This window comes from Thermobia domestica, chromosome 10 (assembly GCF_964235325.1).
Source record: "Thermobia domestica chromosome 10, izTheDome1.hap1.1, whole genome shotgun sequence".
Classification (NCBI taxonomy): domain Eukaryota; kingdom Metazoa; phylum Arthropoda; class Insecta; order Zygentoma; family Lepismatidae; genus Thermobia; species Thermobia domestica.
In genome coordinates this window covers 188,537,772-188,563,678 of record NC_137463.1, presented here as the reverse complement: position 1 = coordinate 188,563,678, position 25,907 = coordinate 188,537,772, and the positions used below count along the sequence as shown (strand labels likewise).

The following is a 25,907-nucleotide window of genomic DNA, read 5'->3' as shown; positions in this document are numbered from 1 at the left end:
TTTTTTTGTGTGTGTGTGTGTGTGTGTGTGTACGTGTACATGTACATGTAGCATGTTCCATATCAACCTTTATTGAGCACTCCTGTGATCACATTCTGAATGGCAGCAGTTGGTGTAATTTTTCAACTTTCGTAAGGTGTGTAGATTCTGTCCTTAAGCTGTTCATGTCAAACAACCCATAAGAAAAAGATGAAGACTGGGTGATATGGGGACCTGACGTGCTATAGTCCTTTAGAAGTAATCCTGTTACCCTCAACATGTCATGGTTAAATTTGTTGCTTCACTGAACTATACTCGTCTTCCTCCAGTACACTTCCTCTATCCTTTCTCGTCCTCTCCTTCACATTCTCGTCCGCTACAAGTAGGATACGTACAAGACTAACAAAACAGTGAAACAAATTACAAACATTTGAAACAAAATTGAGAAACGTTTTGAAGTGAATCTACTTTGGGGCCAGTTTTAAATCGAACGCACAGGCATCTAAGAAATATTAATTTGTAACAAGGACTTCCAAATACTGCGTTCACTGACAAAGGTGGGTCTAGAAGGTAAAAACGGGGAAGTGGGGAGCGAGAACCCAGACTATGATACGTATATTATGAGTTTACGGTAAACTTTCAAAAATAAGAAATAACAGGATAAATTATTTTTGTCACTCAAAAAATGGGGGGTTAGGCCTCCCGAGCCCGGGCTAGGTCCGCGATGGTTCACTGAATATTACTTTGCAGATAAAAATTTTATTAAGGTCTATTACATGTTCTTGAGTTAAAGAGATCATTTATGAAGATAGTGTTTTCTTCTAGCAACAACGTTATGAAACCATGTAGGTGTATCATGAGATGCTTTTGCAACATATAAATTATGTGTAGCCTTACTTGAAGTTCATGGTTAGATATGAGGAAAGGTTTTAATATATTTTTCCCTAAAGCAAATGCATATGTGGCATTAAAAAAAAAAAAAAGTTAGTGTTGCCGATAGATTAAGCGTTTCTTTGAAACCAGGAAAAAGAAAAAGAAAAAAACTGGAATAATATATGTATCTTTCTCAGATAAATCCGATAAAGCTACCTACTCGTAATATTTGCTTTCCTCTATCTACAGAATTGGTACTTCCATATGAACTTTCTTACCATGAAAAAGTTCTCAAAATATACACGTTTTCATGGGTTAACGATCTATGGGACGAAATATTGCTTACTACATTGTGACACGAAACTCCTATTGTCTTGGTTCATTAATTGTAATATTGAAAATACATGCGCATAGCAAGACAGAATCATTCTATGTTTTGATGAATGTGATACCCTCTGCTTGTGTTGTTAGCACTTTTGTCCTGTCGTTTATTTGTTAAGTAAATACTTTCTTTGCAGTAATACATTTGAAGGTTACTCTTGATGATACGAAAAACTGGATATGTTCAGTTGTGAACCAAACAAACATTGTCAAAACGTGTTTACACATAAGATAACGTTACGTAACTCACTAGTGAAAAAAAAAATATCAGAGAGTACGAGAGAGCCCTCCCTCGCTCTAAACGTGGCAAATATTAAAAGAAAATGAAGGAGTTTATTTTGGTTTTATATTCATGTGAGTACAGATAGCAATGGTTTCCTAGCTGTAGTAGTTTGTATACTACTAGCGATTGATAAAGAAAAGCTGAGTCAATTACTTAAAAACAAATAAAGATATGTAGGCCTACGAGTAGTTTGTACCTGTTGATATTTTAAGACGACGTAGGTGATAATAGTTATTGAAATACTTGAACCTTGTCCTTGACATTAATAACAATATTTAAGTTACTATCAAATTTATTTTCTGTATTCATAAATTTCAAGATAAATACTGGCCAGTGATGATACGTTTTTTTTTCTTTGTTTATGAAGTGCACAGTCTCTGTGGTTATTCTCAATCACGGTAATTCCTTCGTTAAATCCGTGGTTTTCGCCCGCAAGAAGATTGGGTCGTGGCTTTTCCCATGAAAGAACGAGTTGTCAAGAGCAGAAAATCTATCGTGGTGAATGAAATAGGTACACTTTCTAATATAAAGTATTAGTCATTGGTGCATGTACATCTTGTACTGTTAATTTGGATCCAAATTTATAGTTAGAAGTTCAAAGTACTGCAGTAAGCTCGTATAAATAAGTAGATTATGAATATTCTGCATTGTGTTCTCCTGCTGGAAGAGTATATAACAATATAACGTTCATGTTGTAGAATAATGATAGCTTTCTCTTTTAATATTAACAACATTGTACTTAGCAGTTTCAATAGATGCTTGTTTTTGGCTGGCCAAAGTTGAAAAATCTCAACAAATGCTTATATTTGGTTGGTCGAGCTGCTGTCGGTTTATAGGCCAAATTGCAACAGTATTATTAAGAATGAAAAGCAATTGCAGAAAAAAATAAATTTGATGAAAGTCTGTCAGCGCGGATCAGAAGCCTGAGTTAGGCTGTCTATCTGCGAGATTTGAACGCAGAACATCCCGATTGCGGAACGAAATCACAGACTATGAGGTACACACGTTAGGCACTAACGGAAGTTCCGTAGCTTAGTGGTTAGAGCGTTTGAGTCATGTTCGCGTGGTCCCAGGTTCAGTTCCAGGCTGGCCACTAACATTGCGTTGGAGCGGGCTCCCGGCGGCGAAACTTTGTCACGTCAGTGGTTTGGGTTTGGTTTTGGTTATACGGTAGCAAATATGAAATAAGAAACGAAGGAAAACTGGACAACATAAAAAAAAATGGATTATCAGAATGCTAGGCATCAGAAAATAACATGGTTAGAAATCTGTCACTCCTAGGCCGGTTTTATCCACGCGGTTCGATAGCGGTTGCCCAACCCCCACAGTATGAAAATCGGACTGCTGGGAGTTAGTTACGATTCGCGGCGGTTTCTATTTACATTGTGTCATGAGGAACTTTTTATTCTCAACGATTCGGATCGCGTCGAAGACTCATTTGGTTAAATTTAGTTAGAAAACGTGGTGGTTGAGCAACTACAACAGTGTGGATAAAAGGAGCGACAAGGGCACTAGCGAATCCGCGGCGGTCGAGCAACCGCAGCTAGGGATAAAACTGGCCTTAAATGAGTGCTGTACTGCTGAATCTTATGAAGTGTACATACAAGATAGAAATATTTTAAGCATCATTTTATAATAATAATAATAATAATAATAATAATAATAATAATAATAATAATAATAATAATAATATAATAGACCTCTAATAGCAATAGAGTAAGATAAAGCAGAAAAGTAGTTATTCCAAGTTGAATCCACTTCAATAATTTAGTTAACATTTATTGCAATGTCAAGTTCCAGAATTGTCTGATGTTGTGGTAAGGCATCTGAATACCAAACGAGACGGCCCAGTTTCCATCGGCGAGAGCGGGATTTATTTATTGTTCTATTCTCGTTCCAATTCGGCTCACGGATCATCCAGACTCTCTCTCTCTCTCACTCTCTCTCTCTCTCTTTTTTCTTTCTTTTTTTTTACTCTCGACTGTCGATACCCATCTGGTTACGAAGGAGCACCATTAAGAAAAGCAGAAAAGGTAAATGGCTAAGATTATATAAACTTCATCATCATTGTTTCCTCGCTTTTTTCTTTCGACGAATGAAGATGTGAACGTGGTGAAATTGATGATTTGGATCCAAGAAATGGGGAACCGTGAACTTTTATTTATGGTCCATTACCTCTGAATTTCTTCGTAAATGATGGAATGCTACAGTGCTGAGTTCATTTTGCTGAGATTGAATATATTTGCTTCTAATTCACTTTAATCGTAAAATATTTCCAGAAGCGCTTTCCTTTGTGTGGCGTTTTGGTTGGCTGGAAAAATTCCTGCTGCGTGAATAAAGAAACGCGAATAAATCACTTAATAAAAAATGTCATTGTTTTACTTCCTGTCTCAGAGTTGAGAAGATTTGTTCTTAGAAATACCATATTCTCAGATATTGGCATTTTAAAGATGAGACAATGATTTGAGTTCTGTCTCTGGGAGATGGACAGGTAACTTAGGTGACAGTGTAGCGTAGTCAATATTTTTATGTAGGGGTGGAGGTTGAGATAGGATGAGACAGTAAATTTATTCTTTAGTGTTCTTGAAGTCTTACTCATATGGTAATTTTTTAATCTGGAGGGTGACTTGCTCTTTTACTGTGTCATTGGAAACTAGTAATTATCATATCTGACTTAACTTGATAAGGAATAAGATTTACTACCTCTTCTGCATCGATGTACCTCCTATTTTAGATATATCTGATACAATATTTTTAACCGTAATTTAGGTGTTTTTAGACATTATAAAAACACCTAAAGTTCTTAATTCGGATTCATATTAACAGGGTAACACTTGTTACAATGTTTTTTCTAACGAAATTTCAAATTCATACTTTAAAATGTATCATTTGTTATCAATATCGTTGAGTTTGAGGAGTATCCATTTCTTTGTATTGAAGAATATATTAGTACAGTCAACAAATTCGTGGACTGGTACCCAGAAATAGAGGCAAGCAGTAGAACCCATGTTTGCTGTGCTCGATGTGAACGTCTACACACACGGAAACAATTACACAGGTCCAGATTGACCTCCAAAATAGTTCAAGCATTATTTTCTCTTTGGACCTGTCTTGGTTCGTGTTTTTGTGTTTTGCAGATGATGGTGATTTCCAGGTGGGTGCTTGTCTCATTAGTTGTGGATCGTAGAGGAAACACCATGTTTCATCTCCTGGTGTTATACGGTTCAGGAACGTTCCATCAGCGTCAGCACTTCTGATCGTTGGTCTTGTGTCAGAATGCGTGGGACACGGTGCTGTGTGACATGCGACATGTTCAAGTCATCTGTCAGAGTGTTGTGCCACTTACCTCCGTGACTGATTCGTACTGCTGTTGCGATGTCATCTACCGACAGGGAACGGTTAGCGCGCACCACTATTGCTACCTCTTCGATATTGCGTTCAGTTCGGACTTGTTTTCGACAAGTACGTTTACCATCCTCTAAACTATTTCTCCCCACCTCAAACCGTTGGAGCCACTTAAACACAGCACTGCGGCTCAGGGCGTTGTCACTATACACTTGCCTGATGATCTGCAACGCTCCTGCAGCGGATTAGCCTAGTTTTTGGCAGTATTTGATGTTTGCCCGGCGCTCAAACTGCGACATTCTCGAAGTTCGCCGCGACGCAATCAACTCCTTTTGCAACAGAAACAGTACGTCTGTTCACACTTTATGCTACCTCTTGCTGGGTCTAGAGATGAATTCCACTGCTTCCTCCAGGATATCACTCAGTGCTTCCCGTAGTATACTACAAGTGCCACACTGCATCCGGTCCACGAACTTATTGACTGTAGTAGCATAACAATACTACATAGATAGTCACACGTACTCTGAATTAATAATGAGGGCATTAAAAAATTTCATCCATTGTATTAGGAGACTTTTTATATTTTGAAAGTTATAGTATTTAGCTCCAACCATCTTGCCAGATTGACAATTTCAACTAACCTATAATTCGCTAAAGCCGAATTCTTCTGCGTATCATTGTAATAATGTTTATTAGGAAGACTGTCAACAAATCTCGGTAAATTCATTTTTAAACTCGTAGTTCACCAAATCAAACTACGATGATAAGAAATGTTCTCAACATTATGTTCTTAGTGCAAGCAATATATATATATATTTTTTTTTTTCGCAGCTATAGTATAAACAATGTAACCATGTGTATTCCATCCGTTCCGAATGCACACGTATGTTCATTCTGTATATCCAGTTCCGTTTCCTTTTTATTTATTTATTTATTTTTACATAAAGCTTCCTGGTGGCTGTGTAGTAAACATAATGCCTTTGGCTCGAGAGACCAAGCTTCGATTCCCGATGGGAGCTGTAGTTAAGCTAAAGGTTTACTTCTCACTTATTCTTCGTGCTGAAAAAAAAAACAAACTCAAAGCCCCACAAAATAAAAATAATATTATATAACAGAAATCGATATCTACATAAATACTTACGGCATTTTATATAATACCCTTTCCTTATAGTCCTTAAAATAAGATATTTAAATTATGTCAATTTCCAGTGAAGCAGACATAAGTTTAGATGAACTGTATGAAATTCGTAAAACAATTTAATTTCTATATAGGATTACTTCTCGTGGTAGTATACGGGAAATCAAGTGAATTGAAAGTGATGCATTCTTTTTAGGGTTTTCTACAAGTAATTGAACTTGATGATAATAAGAATTATTATTAAGTACTCTGCATTTCGACAGGCCCTGGGACTTTTTTTTTTTTTTTTTTAATGTGAAGGCAAACTCATTATTCGAACGTATGACAGATCAAGATCGTAGAGTAAATCATTTAACATTTTGATTTGGGGTAGTGCTTGAGCTTCCATTTAAAGATATGTCAGATACAATCATGTGACTCTTGAAATACAATGCCAAGTAGAAAAAAAAAAATTCCGAGGGAGATTTACCAGGCCCGAAATTTGAAAATACTGTTCCAGCATTTGCCCGGTGAGACTATCAGGAAGACAAAAATAGTTTTAGGAATCCTAATACGCAATGAGTACACATAATTAACTATTATGTAGGTGTTTCAAAAGTATGTGTATCTACTTATGATGTACTATTAAAAATAATCTGAGTATATAATTGTGATATGTGGATGCTTTAAATCTTACGAAATATAAATTAGATGTAAATAAAACAAGTAATCGTGTTCGGAGCAATATATGGTGAGGGCGGGAAAGACCCGAGAGTGATACACTCATCCCATGACATATGGTTCATTGAAAATCACTTTGAAATGAACAATATATGACAAATAGTTTTGTGGAAGAGTTTTAGGCAGGAAATATTGCAGAATGTTATCAAGGAATGCAGGAAATAATGTGCTTTCTGTATGATTGATAATAGGGTGGAGCAACTAGGAAGTCATACGATAAAAATATTACATACACATAATTCAGTATGTTATTTTTGATGATTTTATGATTAGTATGTGCAGTAGTTTACAGATGGTTTAATATGAGGGTTCCGGTGATATCTTGTGAGTTCTTTTTTGTGAGTTCCTTTGTATGCATGCGTGTGTCCGTTGGTATAGTGGAATATCTGTTGCTACAATAGAATAACAAACTAACCAACTTTTCATCTCAGAGTTTAAACTGTTAAAAGGAGAATAGTGACCATTCACGAACTGATAATGTACCGAATGTTACCACCGTTACGAGTTAACGTGTTGCCGTTGTTATCAAAGGGCTTCAGGAAGACTGACTTGGATTCTCATTCTGTATCAGCCTTCACAAAATTTACGGAGCTCAACGCAACGAAAGAATTCAGATTTGCGTTGCGTTGATGTCAATCGTTATGGAATGAGACCCCTACTCTTTCCTTGAATAATGTCACCAGTAAGACTTTACTTTCGATGAAAATTGATTTGTTTGTGTGCGAACTATAGGTTTCCTAACATGCAGTTGATTATCATCATCGTAACAATTTGTGTACACCGACTACAAGATTTTTAAAATTGAAAGAATTTTGTGTTGGAATCTTGTGTATTGAATAAGGAAAATCGTAAAACGGAAATGATTGCGTTTGTTTCTCCTTTTTTCAAGAGTATGCTATCCATATATCGATCATGAGTGACTTCCCGTCAATTGCGGAAAGTATTGGGGGAAAGTGGAATAATAATAATAATAATAATAATAATAATAATAATAATAATAATAATAATGACGAAACATAGATCCACACAGCAGGACCACTATTTTCTACTAGTGACATTATTTTCAGATGTTTTCCTTGTAAATATCATAGAAATCCTAATGAAATAAATAATTTAAATTTTTATGTTTGTGCGTATCTGGATCATTAATTTGCTCTGATAATACTGCAAGCTGTCACGTGGATCGGTGAGGGGCACGGTGGCTCAGTAGATGAGTGCTTACTTCTGGTACATGGGTCCCGGTTCGATCCACGGCCAAGTAAGTTTGTAGTGGACAACATCGTGTCCATGGGTTTTCTCGGTGTGCTGTAGTTTCTGCCTCTTTCTCATTCCACTAATTCTTCCATCATTATCTTCTCGCTTAGCCTTAAAAGGCATAATTGGTAAGACGTTAAAAACTGAAAGATTTCATCTAATTTTTTCGTCACATGCATTGTATACTGGCACCAATTGAGTTATCTCATACTCGTCACGAGAGTTTATTATTTGATCAGTGTGTCCAAAAGCGAAATTTGAAGTAGTTTTCGCAGTAATCTTGAGTCACAGTTCTGTATTTATGGAAATATTCCTATGAAATCAATGTTTTGTACTTCTCAAGAGTAAATGTCTTAATCGATAGGTGTTCTTATGTTTCTTTATATCAATACGTGGAAGGCAAAATATTATGTACTGTTTGTATAGTACATTTACAAACGCAAACTAGTTTGTGGGTAATACAGTACAACATTTTACACTTTTTAAGTATTTATTTCAAGGATATATATATATATATATATATATATATATATATATATATATATATATATATATATATATATATATATATATATATATATATATATCAATACCAGGCATATGCATCATTTAAAGAAAGCATAGTAAGTTTTATCTTAAATAGTAATTTATTTTCATTGTGATTGACGTTGGGCAAGCACCGTACCTGTAGTCCAAGCTCGCTGCAGCGTTTTCAGCAATACATTCTTAACTGTATGGTCTCCATTATTTGGACTATGAGTTCGTCGAAGTTGATATATAAGAGTGGGGAAAAGCACTTTCATCATGTAATAAGAATTTCTGAAGTTTAAATGTGGGAATCAAGATGGTCATCATTACACACAAGCCAAACTTTATTCATTTTACTGCGGAAGATGCGTACTGTAAATATAAATGTAGTAAATTTAATTTATCCTTGTCTACCAATGTTATGTAAAGCCCTTATTGAAACACTCGACTTATCGAATGGTACATGGCGTTCCGTACTTTGGCAGTGATTTATAGGAAATAAATATTGAAAATATTTTTTAATTTAATAATTTGTAGCCTGTTCACTAGAACTAAATAAGAACTTCACTGCCCCCGCCGAGATGCTTCATGTCTAGCTTCGAAAACACAATTGTATCCTGATGAAATTTAAGTGGGACCACAGAGGAATTATACTCTTGCAAACGAAAACCGATTGATCAAAATCAGTATACCTATGCTGAAGTTATGCGTGAACATACCCACAGAAATGTACAAAAACAGGTCGAATTGAGAACTAATCGATTAATCGAGATCAATTAGGAAGTTTTTTTTAACATACCATAAAATAGCTGATGTGAAGAGTAAGTTTGGCAGTATTTGTTTGTCGATTTGTCCATAGTATGCTAAAACATTTATTTATTTTTTAAATATAAACTTTTATTCATAATTAATGTATTTTCGCCAGTTTAACACCCAAGATCTGTTCGTATATTAGTATTTACTGTGGTTTGCAGTGTATTAAACTCACCAATCCGCATAGCATTCCTATAATAGTATTAATATTTTGCTTAACAAACTTAGCTTAAGACAAACTAGTGTACAGTCATTTGAAAACCCACACTTCTTTTAAAAGTTATGTTTCTTTATTCGGAGATAAAATTGTAACAACGGCATGCGTTATTCGTTTATAAGTAAAGATCGAAATTCCTGTCGAAATGAAACTACGGAAGATTTGGCAAAATGGCATCATAATAAAATAAAATAAGGCGTAATTACAATATGAGAAGTACTATAAACGTAATTTTAATAATTAAAAGTAATCGTAATTAGCACTTCAATAAGTATTTAACACTACATGTATGAGTTACTGTGCAACTATGAGTTACGCAGTTAATTCACAGTTACAGATAGTCACAATTATAGATACAGTATATATAGGTACACTCATGTCCAAAATTATTGTCGCATGTCTATAAATATGTTGTTGTAGGAACATAATTTGATAATGAATTCGTCCAGTATTTCTTATAATATTAATATGTGTATAATCGGCAAAGACATGTGGCAAATTTCATGTCAAAAGATCAGTAAATAAGAACAATAAAACAAAAATAAAACTTTCTTGTCCATTTAGCAACATTTTATTTTACTCGTTATAATTTTCGTATTTATAATTATTTTCCTATGAAATTTACCACAAATATAAATTTCCCGATTATACACATAGTATCAGTATTAAAAGTACCCTGCAAAATCATTATGAAATTATATTGTTACAAGAAGACAGTTATAGATATGCGACAATAATTTTGGACATGAGTGTACATTGTCAGAAATTAACATTTCTCGGCAGACTGCTTACTACACACTTTTTAAATTACTCATGCGTCGTACTTACAAGTGTTTCTTAGTACTTGATTCAGCTTCAACCACGCTATTGCACTAAAACATTTTTGGAACTTTCAGTTGAGGATATTGATATTTTTTCAACATTCCAATTGTATATCAAGCAAAGATCCTTACTGCTCTGTATTATCAGTTTATTATTTTAATAATTATAAATAATACATTGATTGCACTGATTACGTCACAACTAAGACCTCTGTTTTCCCTTAGAACTGTAGATTCTAATTAAAGTTAATGCATTTTTTATATGCGAAACGATTTTTTTTTTTTTTTTTTTAAATAAGGGAAGCTCATTGTGTTCAAACATGAGACTTCCGTTGCGAGTAGATAACGTTCAGAAGAAAGGTGGGTGTTCAAGTTTCTTTGCTTAAATGACTGTACATTTATGTGACAACTGTTGATGTAAAGTAATGAGCAATAGATCTTCAATTTTCGAAAATCGTAGCTTGTCTTCAGTATTGTTGTATATCCCCTTTCCAGTGTGGGTCCCAGGGCCCTTGCTCCAGGCTGGACGAAGATCGGCAGGAAAGAAAAATGCGAAGGCCCATTTTGTGTGGAAGCCTCGCAGTGGAGCAAGAAATTGATGAAAAGGTCTGTTGTTTCCGTAGTTGGTTTTTTCATGTTCCCTTCATTGTCACCATTCTCTCTTTTTGTTTATTCTTTCTTTCGTGGATTGTTTGTTTTTCACTTGTTCTTTATCCACTGCGTTCCTTGAATTATTATTATTATTATTATTATTATTATTATTATTATTATTATTATTATTATTATTATTAGTTGATGTTGACTTCCTTGAGCTGAGCGAATCTCTTACCTGGACATTTCGCTTTCGTGTTTCGTTCGCTACTTATAAGTCGGAAAACAAGGTACAGTGGCCAAGTTGTGCATATAAAAAGTTGTTATACCGCTTAAACGAATGCGTCGTCCGTTCGGTAAGGTATATATTAGGTATTAAGCTGTTTTACATAATTCTTTTATGGACATTGTGATTCCGGGCATTCAAAAAATATGACTTTTATTTCCGTTCAAGGACCGCCGTACTATGTTACACCTTCTCTACTCCGAGCCAAATATTAGATTTGGTAGGATCATTAGATAGGAAAGATGAATCCAATCTCTTATCACAGTGGAAGCCTTGATGATGCAGTTTACGGCAATGTAACGTTGAGGAATGATGATCGCAGAACTTCATGTCATCAACATTAAACTTTACATTTCAAAATGAGGAGTTCCACCATTGAACAATCACGAAATTTTATGTAATTACGCTAGATAGTATAAGTGCATATGCCACTAGTAGAAAGGACTTCTTTTTTCGTTAAGGACACAGTCATATAGCTTTAAAAATAGAGGTCATTTGAGCGGTCACCAATGATTGATGGATGATTTGGAAAAATGAAAAGAAATAGAATCTTTCAGATTTTTATCCCACGGTTATGCCGGCTAGCTTAAAGGAGACAGTGATGATGAGAAATGAATGCAATGGTGGAATGAAGAAAATGGGAGGAAACTGGAGCACCGCGAGAAAACCCACGAACACTGTGTTCACCATAAAGACCACTTGGTGCGAGCTGGGATCGAACAGCATCGAGGCTGTATGAGACATGGACCCTCAGCTTAAGGTGGGATCCGAACCAGAATGAGGCCCCACCGGGAACGTTCACCAATGACAAGTAGCCGTTATAAGTAAAAACTTTAGAAATCAGGGGCATCAGCACCCAGGGGAAAGGACTACTTATCTCAAGAGGTCCGAGTTTGTCCAGAGAGACTGACAAATCTTATCAGTTCAGTTCTGTCAGTAAAATTGTTACTTATGTAGTTGGTTGCTTTAGACTCGCTCAGCTCAATTTTTAATTCGTCTTATGGATTTAGTATTCCATTATTTGAAATCCTTCCGCATTGTTGTCACAGTATGTATGTATGTATTTTTGTGACAATAATTTTGTTGAATCTTTTCATCCTTCTGTTTGATTTTTTTTATTATCCTGTGTTCGTAATTATTTCAACGCTATTTTTGTTGCTTTGTCAGTGTTCAGTATTCTTTCTTTTCATTCAGTTTGTCTCATTTGCATAATTTTTATGATTCCCTGTTGTAGCATGATTTTGCACGTTTTCTTTTGTGTATTTGTTTATCTGTGTGATAATAAGTATTCGAATTATTTTATTGTTCAATACTTAGTTATTCGAACAATTGTTCGTTTTGGAAATGATTATTTGTTTGTTAAAATAAATTGTTCGAATGATTACTTTGGTGGAGTATTAGAATAAAAGACTCTTCGAATTTTAATATCATTACATGAAATTGGTGTAATTTTTTGTTTGCATGTTTGTTTTATGATTGGATTTTGTTTTTGTTTGTTGAAAGTTGGTTTGCAGTTATGTTTGAAATGAAATGGTCCTGAGTATTTTCGTATTCGCTTAATTTATATTCTCATTTTGGTGGTCAGTTGCCTTTAAGATGTTTGTTGTGATCTTGTGCCTTTCTGTGTCTGCTAGAAGTGCACGTTTACTACCAAGAAGAAACACCTCGATCTAAAGGTTATATTGGAAGGCTACCGCACACTTTTATTTGTACACACACCATACTTACATTCTATAAAACAGAAACCAACACGATCGGGCAACAGTGAATTTCGAAACAATATTTCAATAAGAGCTTGGAAAGTAGTATTAAACGCAATCAACCAAGTTAATGAAGTATTCACCACTGTGTTGACTAACTACAGTACCTAGTCATATAGATAACAAGAATTAACATTTTTTCTTTCAATTAAACGTAAACATCACTGATGTAAACAAAATAATGGTTTTATTTACCTCTACGAAGTATGTTTGCGAACATAATGAATCTAAGAGAAACTGGTTATGAATGAATGAAAGCAAGACAAATATATTAGTAAGTTTGTAACTGTGAACTTCATCTCATTATGTGACAATGAAATGTATGTATTAAAACTTTAATTATATCTAATTTAGAGACAAGGTGGTGGAAGGTTGCTTTATTGAAAGTGAAATGGAATTTCTGTTTAACATTTTACGTTATGCTGCCATGCAAGGTAAAGAAAAGATTGTAAATGCAAGTAAACTTGATGATGTCTTGGATACAGAGTCAAGGCGTCACAAAATTTCTTGTATCTGAAAACTAGTGACTAAATTTGGTGAAAAACGTTGGAATTGTTTCTGAGAAGAAGGTTGTGTGCCTGAAATAAATGTATGTACACTCAGTCTATTTTACAAAGTCATTGCGTAGCTGAATGCTTCGTACACTCTTATATTATGTGATATAATAAACGAAAGCTTTCTTTTACGAAGCCGGTAGAGCAAACTCCAAAATATAATTGAGGATTCCTGATATTTTTTTTTTTCAACAAGCATAACAACTGTTAAGTTTCGCAAATTAATAACCAAGCAAAATCGCTTTATCATATCTAAAATACAAGTTTTCAAAAAAAAAAAAAAAAAAAAAAAAGAAAGAAAAAGAAAAAAAGAAAAAAAAGAAAATCTTTGAAGCCGTTTTCGAAATAATTGAAGTGCCCCTAAAAATATTCTGCTGACAACCTAAGTGATTTTTTTTCAACATCGAAACTTAGCATAATCTCGCGCTTGTACCCGAAAACTGATTCTCGCCAATCCAACATGTGTAGCAAATGATGACGTACCTAGGATGGTTAATTTCTCATTCTGTACAACATAATTGGAAAATTTAAGTAAATTCTCAAGGAAATTTAAAGGAATCTGTTCTAAAATTTGAAGAAAACAGAGCACAATAATTGGTTAATTATGATTGCCATTTACAAGGAGGAGTCATAAGTCTTGCGGTATTGTAGTACACAACACATCTGTATTTATTACAGTACAATGAAAGTAGGTTAATATTTGAAGTATAGCCACTCGTGTTGGACTGTCTGTAGCCATCTTCCTGCCAATTTCTCGACTCCGTCAATATCATGTTTTGTGCTGGGGCAATGAAATCCAGCCACTGCTGTTTCGACCTCTTCCTCGTTGGTGAAGCATCGTGATTTCAGGAAGTGCGCCGTAGACCCAACAAGTAGTAATCCTAGGAGACAAGGTAAGGACTATGTGTGATGTCAGTTTGATGCCATCAGGTTTCTGTATTTTTATTGAATTTTTCGAGCCGATCGTTTTGCGTTATCCTGATCCAGTAGGAGGGCGCCTTCGTTTTACCAATGTAGAATATTTTTTGGTATAGTGCAATATACGTCCGCTCCAACTGTTCGAAATAAATGTCGACATTGATGGCACGACCGTTAGGAACGAATTCGAAGTAAATTAAACCCTTCGTAGTTCCAATACACCAGCAAGACTTCATGTTTTAAACGGCCCTGCTTAACGATTGGTTCTTGACATTGGCTCTTGCTTAGCCACTGTTTTTGCATATTTGGATTTCGGACCACCTTCCGTTGCGTGTGATAATCCGTTTCAGAAAATGCACATCACACGGATTTTATAGGAGTTGTAGGCACACATCCACTTTCCTCTGGATCTGAGCTGGGATCAACTCATGTGGTACAGTCCGCAGCAAGAAACCTGCAACATGAGCATGTAAGTTTATTGTGAAACTACGCCTAACAGAACAGGGAATCAACATAACGTCTAACAAGGAGGGAGATCATATATCGAAGTGGGAGATGGTTCATACACCAATCGAAAGCACTAGCGACACTTATTACGAAACTGTAATAAAATTTTTCCGAATGCATATGCTGTGCGAGTTATATGGATATACAGGATGCCCAGAAAGTCCGTTGCCACCCCTAGAAATTGCAAACGGTGAGATAGATGTCAAAACAAGAAAACATGTGTGTGATTATTTTAAAAGTACAACGTCTCAAAGCAAAAAAGTGTTGTCTCAGGACAACCCGCAAGATCCCAGGCACAAATCTTTTCCCTTGTAAATGGCACAAATCACGCCAGGAGAAACCTCGGCATCCTCCCCTGCACACTATTTTTGGAGCAAAAGACTTCGTCGTTTCACAATAAACTTACAAGCTCATGATGCAGGTTTTTTGCTGCGGACTGTACAATACAGTAACTCCTGGTGGTTTTCCTGAGTTCGTGAAGGTCACATACTACAGTGTACTGGGACATGCCAAGTTGGTTGACAATCGTATTTTCCTCAGTTGCGTGTTGTATGAGCTCAGAATATGTTACTCTGGGCAGACCGGACCTTTGCTGAGCTTTGATGTCTTTGAAACCGGCGCGAAATTTCTGAAACCAAAAAATTGCAGTGCTTTAGTAGATTGTGCCTTTCCCTTTTCGCATAACAAATGGGATTGCTGTCGCAGAGTTGTGCCCGAGTTGAAACTCGTGCAGTAAGAGTTCATGTATGAGATTACGTTGAGCACTCATCGTCACTGCCACTAAAAAGCTGACTGCTTGCCACACTGAGTCTTTTGCCAGTCTCAACTTGTAGTTACGGTCGATCACGGAGTATACACGCGCCTGCTGTTTGGGGTGTGGAAATATTACAAGACCTTTGACTCATCTTTGTAATAGACATTTTTATCTATTACATATCAGTTCTCTCCAACATATTGGTGATTCTTGGAAGTGAAATAGAGAATGAAAGGAAGGTGTAAAATGGAGAAAAAAAGTGAAGTCTTTAACATAAATCCCACTGTAGTCTAAAAGAGATGGATAATTAATGAATGATTATGAAATAATTAGTTATATAAGAATATGTGAAGAAAGGAAAAAAAATCCAATAAAACCCTCAGACACGATATCGTCTACCAAATTTGGGACGCATATAAGAGAGAAATATTAATTGGTGCAAAAACACTTCCCTGTCTATAGCAGAATTTTCTGCTATTTTTCTCCTTTTACTTATTATGAAATTATTTAGCTTGTTGCTCTTGCATTGTTCCCACCGACCTGGAAAAGTCAAGGAATTCAGCTCGTAAAATGTCCTAAAAAAAATCGGAATTTCATGAAAAGCTGGAAAATCTTGAAAAGTCAGAGAATTTTTAAGTTCGGATTTTTACTTCTTAATTTTTTTTCTTTGTTTTACCCGACTGTTTGGAAGGGGATATTTTATAAAATGAATAAGTGTATTTTGCAAAACATCTTTACCTACCTACACACACTATATATATACATGTACACTCATGTCCAATATTATTGTCGCATATCTATAACTATCTTCTTGTAACAATATAATTTGATAATGATTTTGCAGGGTAATTTTAATACTGATACTATGTGTATAATCGGGAAATATATATTTGTGGTAAATTTCATAGGAAAAGAATTATAAATACGAAAATTAGAATGAGTAAAACAAAATGCTGCTAAATGGACAAGAAAGTTTTATTTTCATTTTATTGTTCTTATTTACTGCTCTTTTGTTCTTATTTACTGAAATTTTCCACATACATGTCTTTTCCGATTATACACATACTAACATTATAAGAAATACCGGGCGAATTCGTTATGAAATTATATTCCTTCAACAACATATTTATAGATATGCGACAATAATTTTGGACATGAGGGGGTACATTCATAGTAGATGAGATATTCCCTGGTCGGGAAAAATCTAGTTGCTTTTTTACATTATAGGTCGAGTTGGAAATTTGTAAGTCGTGACGTGGAAAACCTGGAAATGTTAGGAAATTTCTGCTCACTAAATAAGTCCCCTGCCTTGCATCGACAGAAAGCATCCAATCTATGCAGCAATAAAAGCACATATTTATATGTATATGGTTCGACAGATACATGGCCAAATTAAACAAGTGTACAAATCAGAGAAGTAACCAATTTGATAGGTTTTATTGTAAATTTATAGGGAAAATATTACTTCTGAATTTCGATGACTGTAACAGCTGATGCTATTGCAGTTGAAAGCGAAAATGTAGCTATAGTTAAAGTATAACTTAAGACTCCAGTATAACATTGTGTTGCTGTATTCTGAGCGTAAGAAACGAAGTAACAAAATGTGAAACTTATATTTTGATTTTTTTTTTAAAGTCGTTAAAATGTTTTTAAGAAGCATACGCATAAGTAAAATACCAAGGCAGATTCATAGAAACTTGTTAGATGCGTTCTAAGAAAAGAGTAAGCATTCAATGATTACCACTTATCAACTTTAATCGTATATATATATAGGGTGTTTCAAAACAACACCGACAACGTCAGGAAGGTGATTGCTAACACCAAGATGGAAAGTATAGACCAACCTAGGTGCACAAATGCTTTCTTTTGGAGTTATAGGCTGCCGAAAATATAAAAAAAAATAGCTCCAATACTATGGGACCTACGGTAGTCGGGTCAAGACTATATATGAAGTAGTATGTGCCCTATACAAATATCCATGTTTCAAAATCCTGCGGTACTTCCACAACAAATTTTGTGGAGATAGTTGATGAGTACTTCAAATTATATAGCCAAACTACCTCTATAAAAAGTGTTGCGTGAGTACCTTAGAATTCTGAAATCTGTATTTTTGGATAGCGCACATATTAGTTTCTAAGTGAATAGGAAGGTCTTTGTGTTCATACTTTTCATCATATATCGGTGTCCGTGTCAGGAATCACCTTACAAACGTTGCCGGTGTTGTTTTGAGTTAATAGTATTTGTTGATTTTTTCATACTCAAATAGTTTCATGGACCACCAACTATCCCAAACTCTATAACGTTGTTCAGGCAAGCAGTAGCGTAGGTTTCAATTATTTGTGTGATTGTTTATTGTTAGAAGTAGGGTAACGCACGGACTTTTACCGTCCCTTATTTGGATTTTTCAAGACTAAAAGTAAAGTATAAATGCATATTTGTGTAGCTCAATAGGAATAAATACCATATTAGTAGCGTATCTAGGATCTATATTTGATGGGGAAGGATGTCAAGAGAACTGGCTGCACAGCTACCAATATTTAGTAGAGTATATAAGACGCACCTCAATATCTAAACTTCAAACATTGTACCAACTTCTTCTATTCAGTTTTAAGACGCATCCTAGATATTCAATGAAGCAACGCAGAAGTGATTCCAAGACGCATCCTCCATTTTATACCTGAAATTTAGGCAGAAATAGCGCGTCTTAGATTCGAGTATATACGGGCGGTAGTAAGTACGAACTGTACAGTATTATCTCTTATACTTGGGAAGGGCTCGAGTTATCGATTGATCTGGAATGCTTCCTAACTGTAAAATGGTTTTTGCATATTCTAATAATGGATTTAGATAGACTCTCCGAAGGTGTAACATATTCCAAAGCTGTAGCTGTAGCTGCAAATGGGCATAAATAATGGGCACAATAAATATTTCAGAAAAATGGACCAAGACAAAGGTAAAATTTTAAAGATAAATTGAAATAACTTCAAATGAATTTAAACAATCTGCAAGAAACTTTACCAATGTTATATATAAACTGTAGGGGCTAACCAAAGTCATTATCATCAATCCTGTAAGGATTATTAGTATTGCCAACTCGGTATGCACTTCCTTAGTGGCTAAGCGGTTAGCGTACGCGCCTTTGGCGTGGGAGACCCGGGTTCGATTCCCGGTGGGAACTCATGTAGTTCGGATTCCATGTTAATCATTAGGTCCCGTCTCATGTAGCCTCGCTGCTGAAAGGGACGTTGAACTCAAAAACAACTCAACTCGGTATGCACTTCTTATTTTTAAATAGCAGTACCTCATGTTATTATGTATATTAGATAACTACGTAATGGTGAACAGAAATAAGTCTAATATGTAGCAGTGTTGCAGACTTTGAGTTATTTGATAAGAATTTAATGCTACACTTTTGATATATAGATTGCAAAATACACTAGAAAAATTACTAGTTTCTAACAAAAGTTGTTCCAAGGGGATCTGTCCTAGAGATGCAAAAGATACAGCGTTTTTGAGACCTTTTTTAAAAAAAAAAATAAAAGAAAAACATCTTTTTGAATTTATAAACGGAAATTTTAGCCTTTTTTTGGGAGGGAGGTACATTATTTTCTTATTTACGTACCATCTTTGTATGCCTGCAGTGAGTTCTAAAAAACTGCTTTCGTAACATTTACTACTTAGAGTCCTATTTTTAGTCTGGGGCTATCATGATTGGTTTTTAAACTGGCATTTCTCTAGTTGTCAGCAAATATGTTATGCAGCCGTGTTACGCAAGTAGTGTCAATTTGGTTACCTTACAGTCATATCAAGTTTTTGAAAGTTATACAGTACATCTTGTCATATTGTTTTACTGGTTGTCTAAAGTCCAAGTGGCAGGGAAGAAAAAAGTATCATAAACCAAGAAACAGATACAACAACTAATTTACTGACGTTCACTACATAAAATAAAAGCTATTAACGACAGTTTTGGGTTTACTATTGGTTTAACACTAGAAAAACTTCATTATTCACAGAACTGATTCTTTTCTTACTGTTTATATCCTGTCAATATATTGAAATTGGAAACGTTTGTATTGTATTTTAACCACCTCTGCTTCAAGTTTTAATAGCCTCAATATACTTACTTCGCATAATCTACATGATATGCGTCTTCAGCTTCTAAAATGTCACTAACTGAAGTTTTAGTTTATGCATAAATTGTAAGCGAGAGTGTTGTTCCTAGAAATTACTACATTTTCAGAACAGTTATTGCTAACACTTAACCTTTTTAGTAAAACATTTTTGTTGAACATTAATAATTTACAACGACTCACCAAAGGTAGCCGTCAACCCTGGTACAGTTAATATAAGTATATTTCTATTGGCAATACTCGTTTATACCTTAAAATATCTTCTGATGTTATATTCACTAAGATGATCACCTTTTACTGAAATTACAAGTCCATGATAAATATTAAATAATTTATTCTTTGATTCCCTTTTAACGTATATTCACACAAACTGTCTTGCAATCAAACATGTTAAGTGCGTAAACAAACAACGACATAGCAACCCATAAAACAATAATATATATTCCTTATGTTAGAACATTCTTCTTTTATTATTTTAATTAACATTATAATATGTATAGTGCTTGTGTAAAAGCACTTTCTGCCCGAGATATATGCAATTATGAATCGATACAAAATATCTCGTTATAAATTCTACAAATAATTCTTTCGAAGTAGAAAGCCCATTGTGTCCACTAATTTGTCTTTTATTTTATTTTTTTAATTTCCTATTGAATGATTGATTTTCTTTGAATCATATTTCTTTTTATTTATTCGTTTTGTCTTCAAAATAGAGTAATTAAATGCCTTTTCTTGTTATGATTGGAAGAGTAGAACTATTGTTATTCCTGCATCAAAGTCGGAATATTCAAAAAAAGAGCCGAGATAATAATGATCTTTGTATTTTGAAAAATAATAATATTTATATTTCAAAATCGTATGAAATTCTGAATTAGGAGTTTGTATGGTAGAGTTCGGTGCTTCCCCACTCCCCTTAAAATACAGTAATTTAAAATTTGCTGTTTCCTTAAATTGTTGTAGATTACTGTTGCTTCTTCGAATACAGTTCTCTGAATAACTTGTATCTTGATCGTAAGTTAATAATCATGTACGCCAGATTGTATGGTATTTTATATTTCTCTTAGTCTTTGAACGTTTTAAGATATTATTATTCAGTAAAATGTTACATGTTACTTTATATGGTGTTAAACTTATACTTTCATGTAAATTTTTATGGGAAAATCTGAAGGATGAAGTGGCGGAGGGTTTAATCTGAGCAATGTGTATTTAACGTAGGGTTCTCTATACCAGTAGTTAGGCAATGTCGCTTCGAACAGCAGCAGTCAATTGCAGTATCGAAAACAAAAATTTAAATTAAGGTGTAATAATATCTCGTCAACTTGCATTGATAAGATATTGTATTTTTAAAATTTATTTTCTAAGTGCATTCAAAATGTCAAGATAAGAAAGACAGATTTGCTTTAGTTTTTCAATATTAATACTTTATATTAATATTTATTTCCTCTGTGAAACAAAATTTTTAGTGCAACGTCCCGGAGTTATGCTCTGTACGCTGTAGGAGACGAATGATAAGTGCAAGTGAATGATTATAGGATTGGCGGAGTAACGATAATTGTAGGAAACTAGACAATCACGAGAAAGTCCACAAACAGTATATTGTCCAGTATAAGCCAGTCATCGCTTGATGGGGTCGAACCAGATACTCTCCGTATCAGGGGATAGGGTTCTGCTACTGAGCTGCCGCCTCCTTGTTCACCTTGATATCTCTATATGATACTTAACTCACGTTGCTGCGTTTTTATGTAGGCTTTTACCGCTTGAGATTCTCTTTGCACCGGAGAGGCCTTGGATGCTAAAAATGGCTTAATCCACTGCGTTGAATACAACCATGTGTGCGTGTGACTGTTGTTTGTTGTTGTGAATGGGGTGTGGTGTGGTGTTGTCTATTTGCGTTGTCTGACCAGTGGCTCTCTTGTCGCAGCCGGTGGCGGGGTCTGAGGAGAGTGCCCTCATGAAGGTAAAGCGGATGCTGGCGGGAACGCTAGGCCGTCGAGGAAGGACGTTCGGGACTCGACTCGAGGAACTGGTAGTTCGAGGCGATGCCGAGGCTGTCCCTGCGGTGGTCCAGCGACTTTGTGTTTTCATCGAGACACATGGTAAGTACCTAATACATTATGTACGTTTTTGGATTAATTTGATAGATAAAATGTATGCTTTATTAAATATGAAATTCTGTGTGACATTGGCAAGTAGACATCCAAAACGTTTTCTTATTTTGTTTCTTATCCTCAAATCAACACACAGTTGAGTAGTCAATTCAATAGAGTTAAATATAAAACAAGCTGTTTAAGAAAAATTTATATACATACATAATATCTTTTTACGAGCTTGAGCGCAGAATATCACTTAGCGTTTGCAAGTGTTCAATTCTCTTCTGCACATCAATTAATTTAAATATAACAGTTGTAATTATGTAAGATAAAAGCAAACAGAGGGAGAGATATGGATGTCAAAGTCAGATCATCTCTACGAATTTCTCATTTTACAGTGGTTAAAATATCATTTTCAAGACACGACCCTCGAAATGTTTTATGTACACTCCCTTGTTTACTTTTTTTCTTATGCAAAATTTCTATTATGCTTTTGAAGAATAATAATTGATTATACATAGAATTCATCTATCCTGTTATAATTCCATCAGAAGTAAGACGTCCATTAGTAGCGATATTGTTTATTAATTCCTTATTCATAATTGGATATAGTAAAATATTATATGAAATTATACATTGCAAGATACTGGAGATAACCAAAAGAGGAGAAAGAAACTGATTAGGTCACTTATAGAAAATAAAGGAGAGAAGGCAACAGGAAAGAAGAAAAGGGAATTGCAATTGATTGGCAATATTGAGAAAAAAATGAACGGGTTAATGGAAGTCTTTCTGGGAATTACTTTGTGATAAATATAGTATTTACATGCTATTAAACAGAGTTATAACTCGTATACAGAAATTCTTTGCAGTTAATTAGTTTCCAGAAACTTCGTCGCTATGCATAACTGCGTTGTTTGAGGTCTAATTTTGTTTAGCACAGAATTCAGAATAGTAAACAAATTTATAAACGAAAGTTATTCATATGAATTACCTAATATGCAAAATCCTTTTAAACCAGTAATGTTACTTCAGGTTTTGTTATGGGAGCGGGGGATATTTTTCAACATAAATAGATATTCATGGTTTTTCTTTGGTACATTATTATATTATTGACTAAAATGCATACGTGTTTCAAACTCAGGGAGGGGGGGGGGTGATCCCACTACCTGAAGGCCTAAATTATTCCAATGGTTTAAACACAGTAAAGCTAGAAAGAAGTACGCACAGTATTTTGTCCGTTGTAAATTAAAAATGAAACATCTCAATTTTACGTCCCACATGTATCTTCTGTTGGCTAAGCGAGACGGATGATTAATGAAAGCGAATGGTTCTGAAATTAATTGATGGAATTGGAATGTGGGAGGAAAACTAGAGAACCTCGAGAAAACTACGGACATGATAGTTTTCCACACACACAGCCTGGTCTCGAACCAGAGACCACCCACACCTGAGAGAGCGTTCTACTACTGCCATACCACAGAGTCCCCATTCAATTGTAGTTAATACAATCATATTACAAACCAGTACAATACATGTACTCGATTCGACTTTTCCATTTGTATATGGATAGCGCTGTTTGCTGTCTTTGTCTGTATTTTTAGAAAATTTGAATTAATAAATGATGTAGTAACAAAAACCACGTTAAAGCAAAGTCATCGTAATTCAAAATCTCGTAATACTGTCTCTGACCGATGCTAGTGATGAAGCTCCATCAACAAACATTAATTCCAATGCTATTTATTATATACTAGCAGAAGTGCCCGCTTTCCCACTGACTGAACTGTATGCAATGTGCAATACATAGTAGTTTGGGTTGTCTGACTTGAGGGACTTCTGAGAAACTCTGTACTTTCTGAATCTCCAGAACACGTAACCCCTCTCATTTCCCTATCGAGTCAAAAATCGAGAAAAGACTTCCTACGCGATTAGATCTGGTGAAAAACTGTTTGTATTTGGTGGCTCTTTGATGACACATTCTTTTACTCAGGGCGTTTCAAAACAACACCGATAAAGTTTGGGAAGTGATTCCTGACACTAAGATAAGACAAAAAGCATATACCACCTGAGTGCACAACTGCTTCCTTTAGGAGTTATAGGCTGCCGAAAATATATATATATATATATATATATATATATATATATATATATATATATATATATATATATATATATATATATATATATATATATATATATATAAAACTTTAAAGGTTCGTAGCTCCAAACTATAGGATCTACCGTAGTTGGGTCAAGAGTTAAGTTAGAAACTAATATATGCACTATCCAAAAATACATGTCTCAGAATCCTAAGGTATTTTTATAGAGGGTGTTTGGCTATGGGCATTTAATTTGAACTATTCACCAACTATCTCTATAAAAATTGTTGCGGGTGTACCACAGGATTCCGAAACATGTATTTTTGGATAGTGCACATATTAGTTCCTAAGTGAAGTCTTGACCCGACTATGGTAGGTCCCATAGTTTTGGAGCTATGGGCCTTTAAAGTTCACTTTTTCATGTTTTCGGCAGCCTATAACTCTGAAATGACGGATTTCTGCACCCAGGTTGGTCTATATATATTTTGTCTTACCTTGGTGTGAGGAATCACCTCCCAAACGTTGTCGGTGTTGTTTTGAAACACCTTGTATATCAGTAAGGAAGGATGAAAGATGCAAGTAACGTCTTTTAAAAATTTTCTTTCTTAGTACAAAAATTTTCGGAAATTATCAGTGAAATACCGTCGCTAAGCTATTGTTGTTCCATTAGACTTTTTTTTTCCTAATCTCTAATTCTGGCTTTCTTTGTAAAATTGCGTAAAATTGCATAACATTCTCTCCAAAATAATGACAATGTATTCAAACACACAAATGTTCAAATTTTGGGGAATTTTTACATTGTTAATTGATTGTTTTGTATTGCCCTTGCAACAGATCAAAATTTTCCCCTTTTCACATCATCCTTTCGTATTATACAATTGACCACGTTGTCTCTAGTACACACTTCATGTGATGGTCACTTCGTGTTCTTCAGTGTTATTCGATGCTGACCAGAGGAAGTCAGAATTTTTTTTATCTTTGGCCTTTTGAACTTAATATTCCGAGCTTTATGTGTTATTTTTAATTATTACTTAGTTCGTAGTATCTGTTAATATGTTTATTATGTATTTATTTGCAATTCATTATCATGTCAACAACATTGTTTGTAGGCAGTCTTCGTGTCGAATTGCTTGTAAATAATGTTCATCGTAGATTAATGAGCAAAGGTCTTTTTTTTTTTTTTTTAATATTATTGATATGTAGCTAATTTCCTGTGTTCTTGAGACAGAAGATTATTGCCAACAATTGCAGATATATTTCTAATATGTGTGTGCAGTATTTTAGTTTCTTTTATTAACTTCATCGCAGCATTGTATCTTTAAATTCAATGATTAGTTCCTCGTCGTACAATTTCTATATTGCGAAAACCTGTATCAATATACCAGTATTGTAGGTTGAGACGTAAACAGCATATTGGTGCAATAACGTTCTTAAATAATCATATATCCAAAAAGGTGATTGTTTACAAATCGTCTTACATTACAGATGCAGCACAATTGAAGACTCGCTGTAGAAAACAATGTAAGCGCCAAAAGCAAAAGTTACTCTACAAGTGGATACAGAAGATAGTAAATTGTGCCCAAGCGTCACAAAATAGAAAATACTATTGCTTAGAAATACAATCTAGCATATAACGAAGTATAAAAATCTAACTAAGGCATAAACATATTTAAAAATAAGTGAAATATAAATAAGTGAAACAATTTCAAGATGGCACTTACATTGTTTTCTACAGCGAGTCTTCAATTCCTGAACGTCATCACATAGAGAGTACAATTTTTCTGCAAATACTTTTTACTATGCGTAAAGCACATTTTTTTTCTTAGCAGTTTATTTGTTAAAATTAAATTTCGTAGTTTTTCGTCCCAC

General features: G+C 34.7%; 1 protein-coding gene across 6 annotated transcripts in view; it reads left to right on the top strand.

The window, feature by feature from the left end:
• The window catches only part of LOC145662890 (protein FAM13A), a 288,108-nt gene that overhangs the window by 151,921 nt on the left and 110,280 nt on the right, over positions 1-25,907 (top strand). For 5 of the 6 annotated variants that reach the window (XM_081728860.1, XM_081728862.1, XM_081728863.1 and 2 more), the window contains 2 exons: positions 10,848-10,958; positions 21,774-21,948. In XM_081728860.1, the coding sequence (XP_081584986.1) occupies positions 10,902-10,958; positions 21,774-21,948 (232 nt within the window). In that variant the 5' untranslated portion in view covers positions 10,848-10,901. The remainder of the gene's footprint in view (positions 1-10,847; positions 10,959-21,773; positions 21,949-25,907) is intronic. The other variant, XM_081728866.1, reaches the window with a different exon arrangement.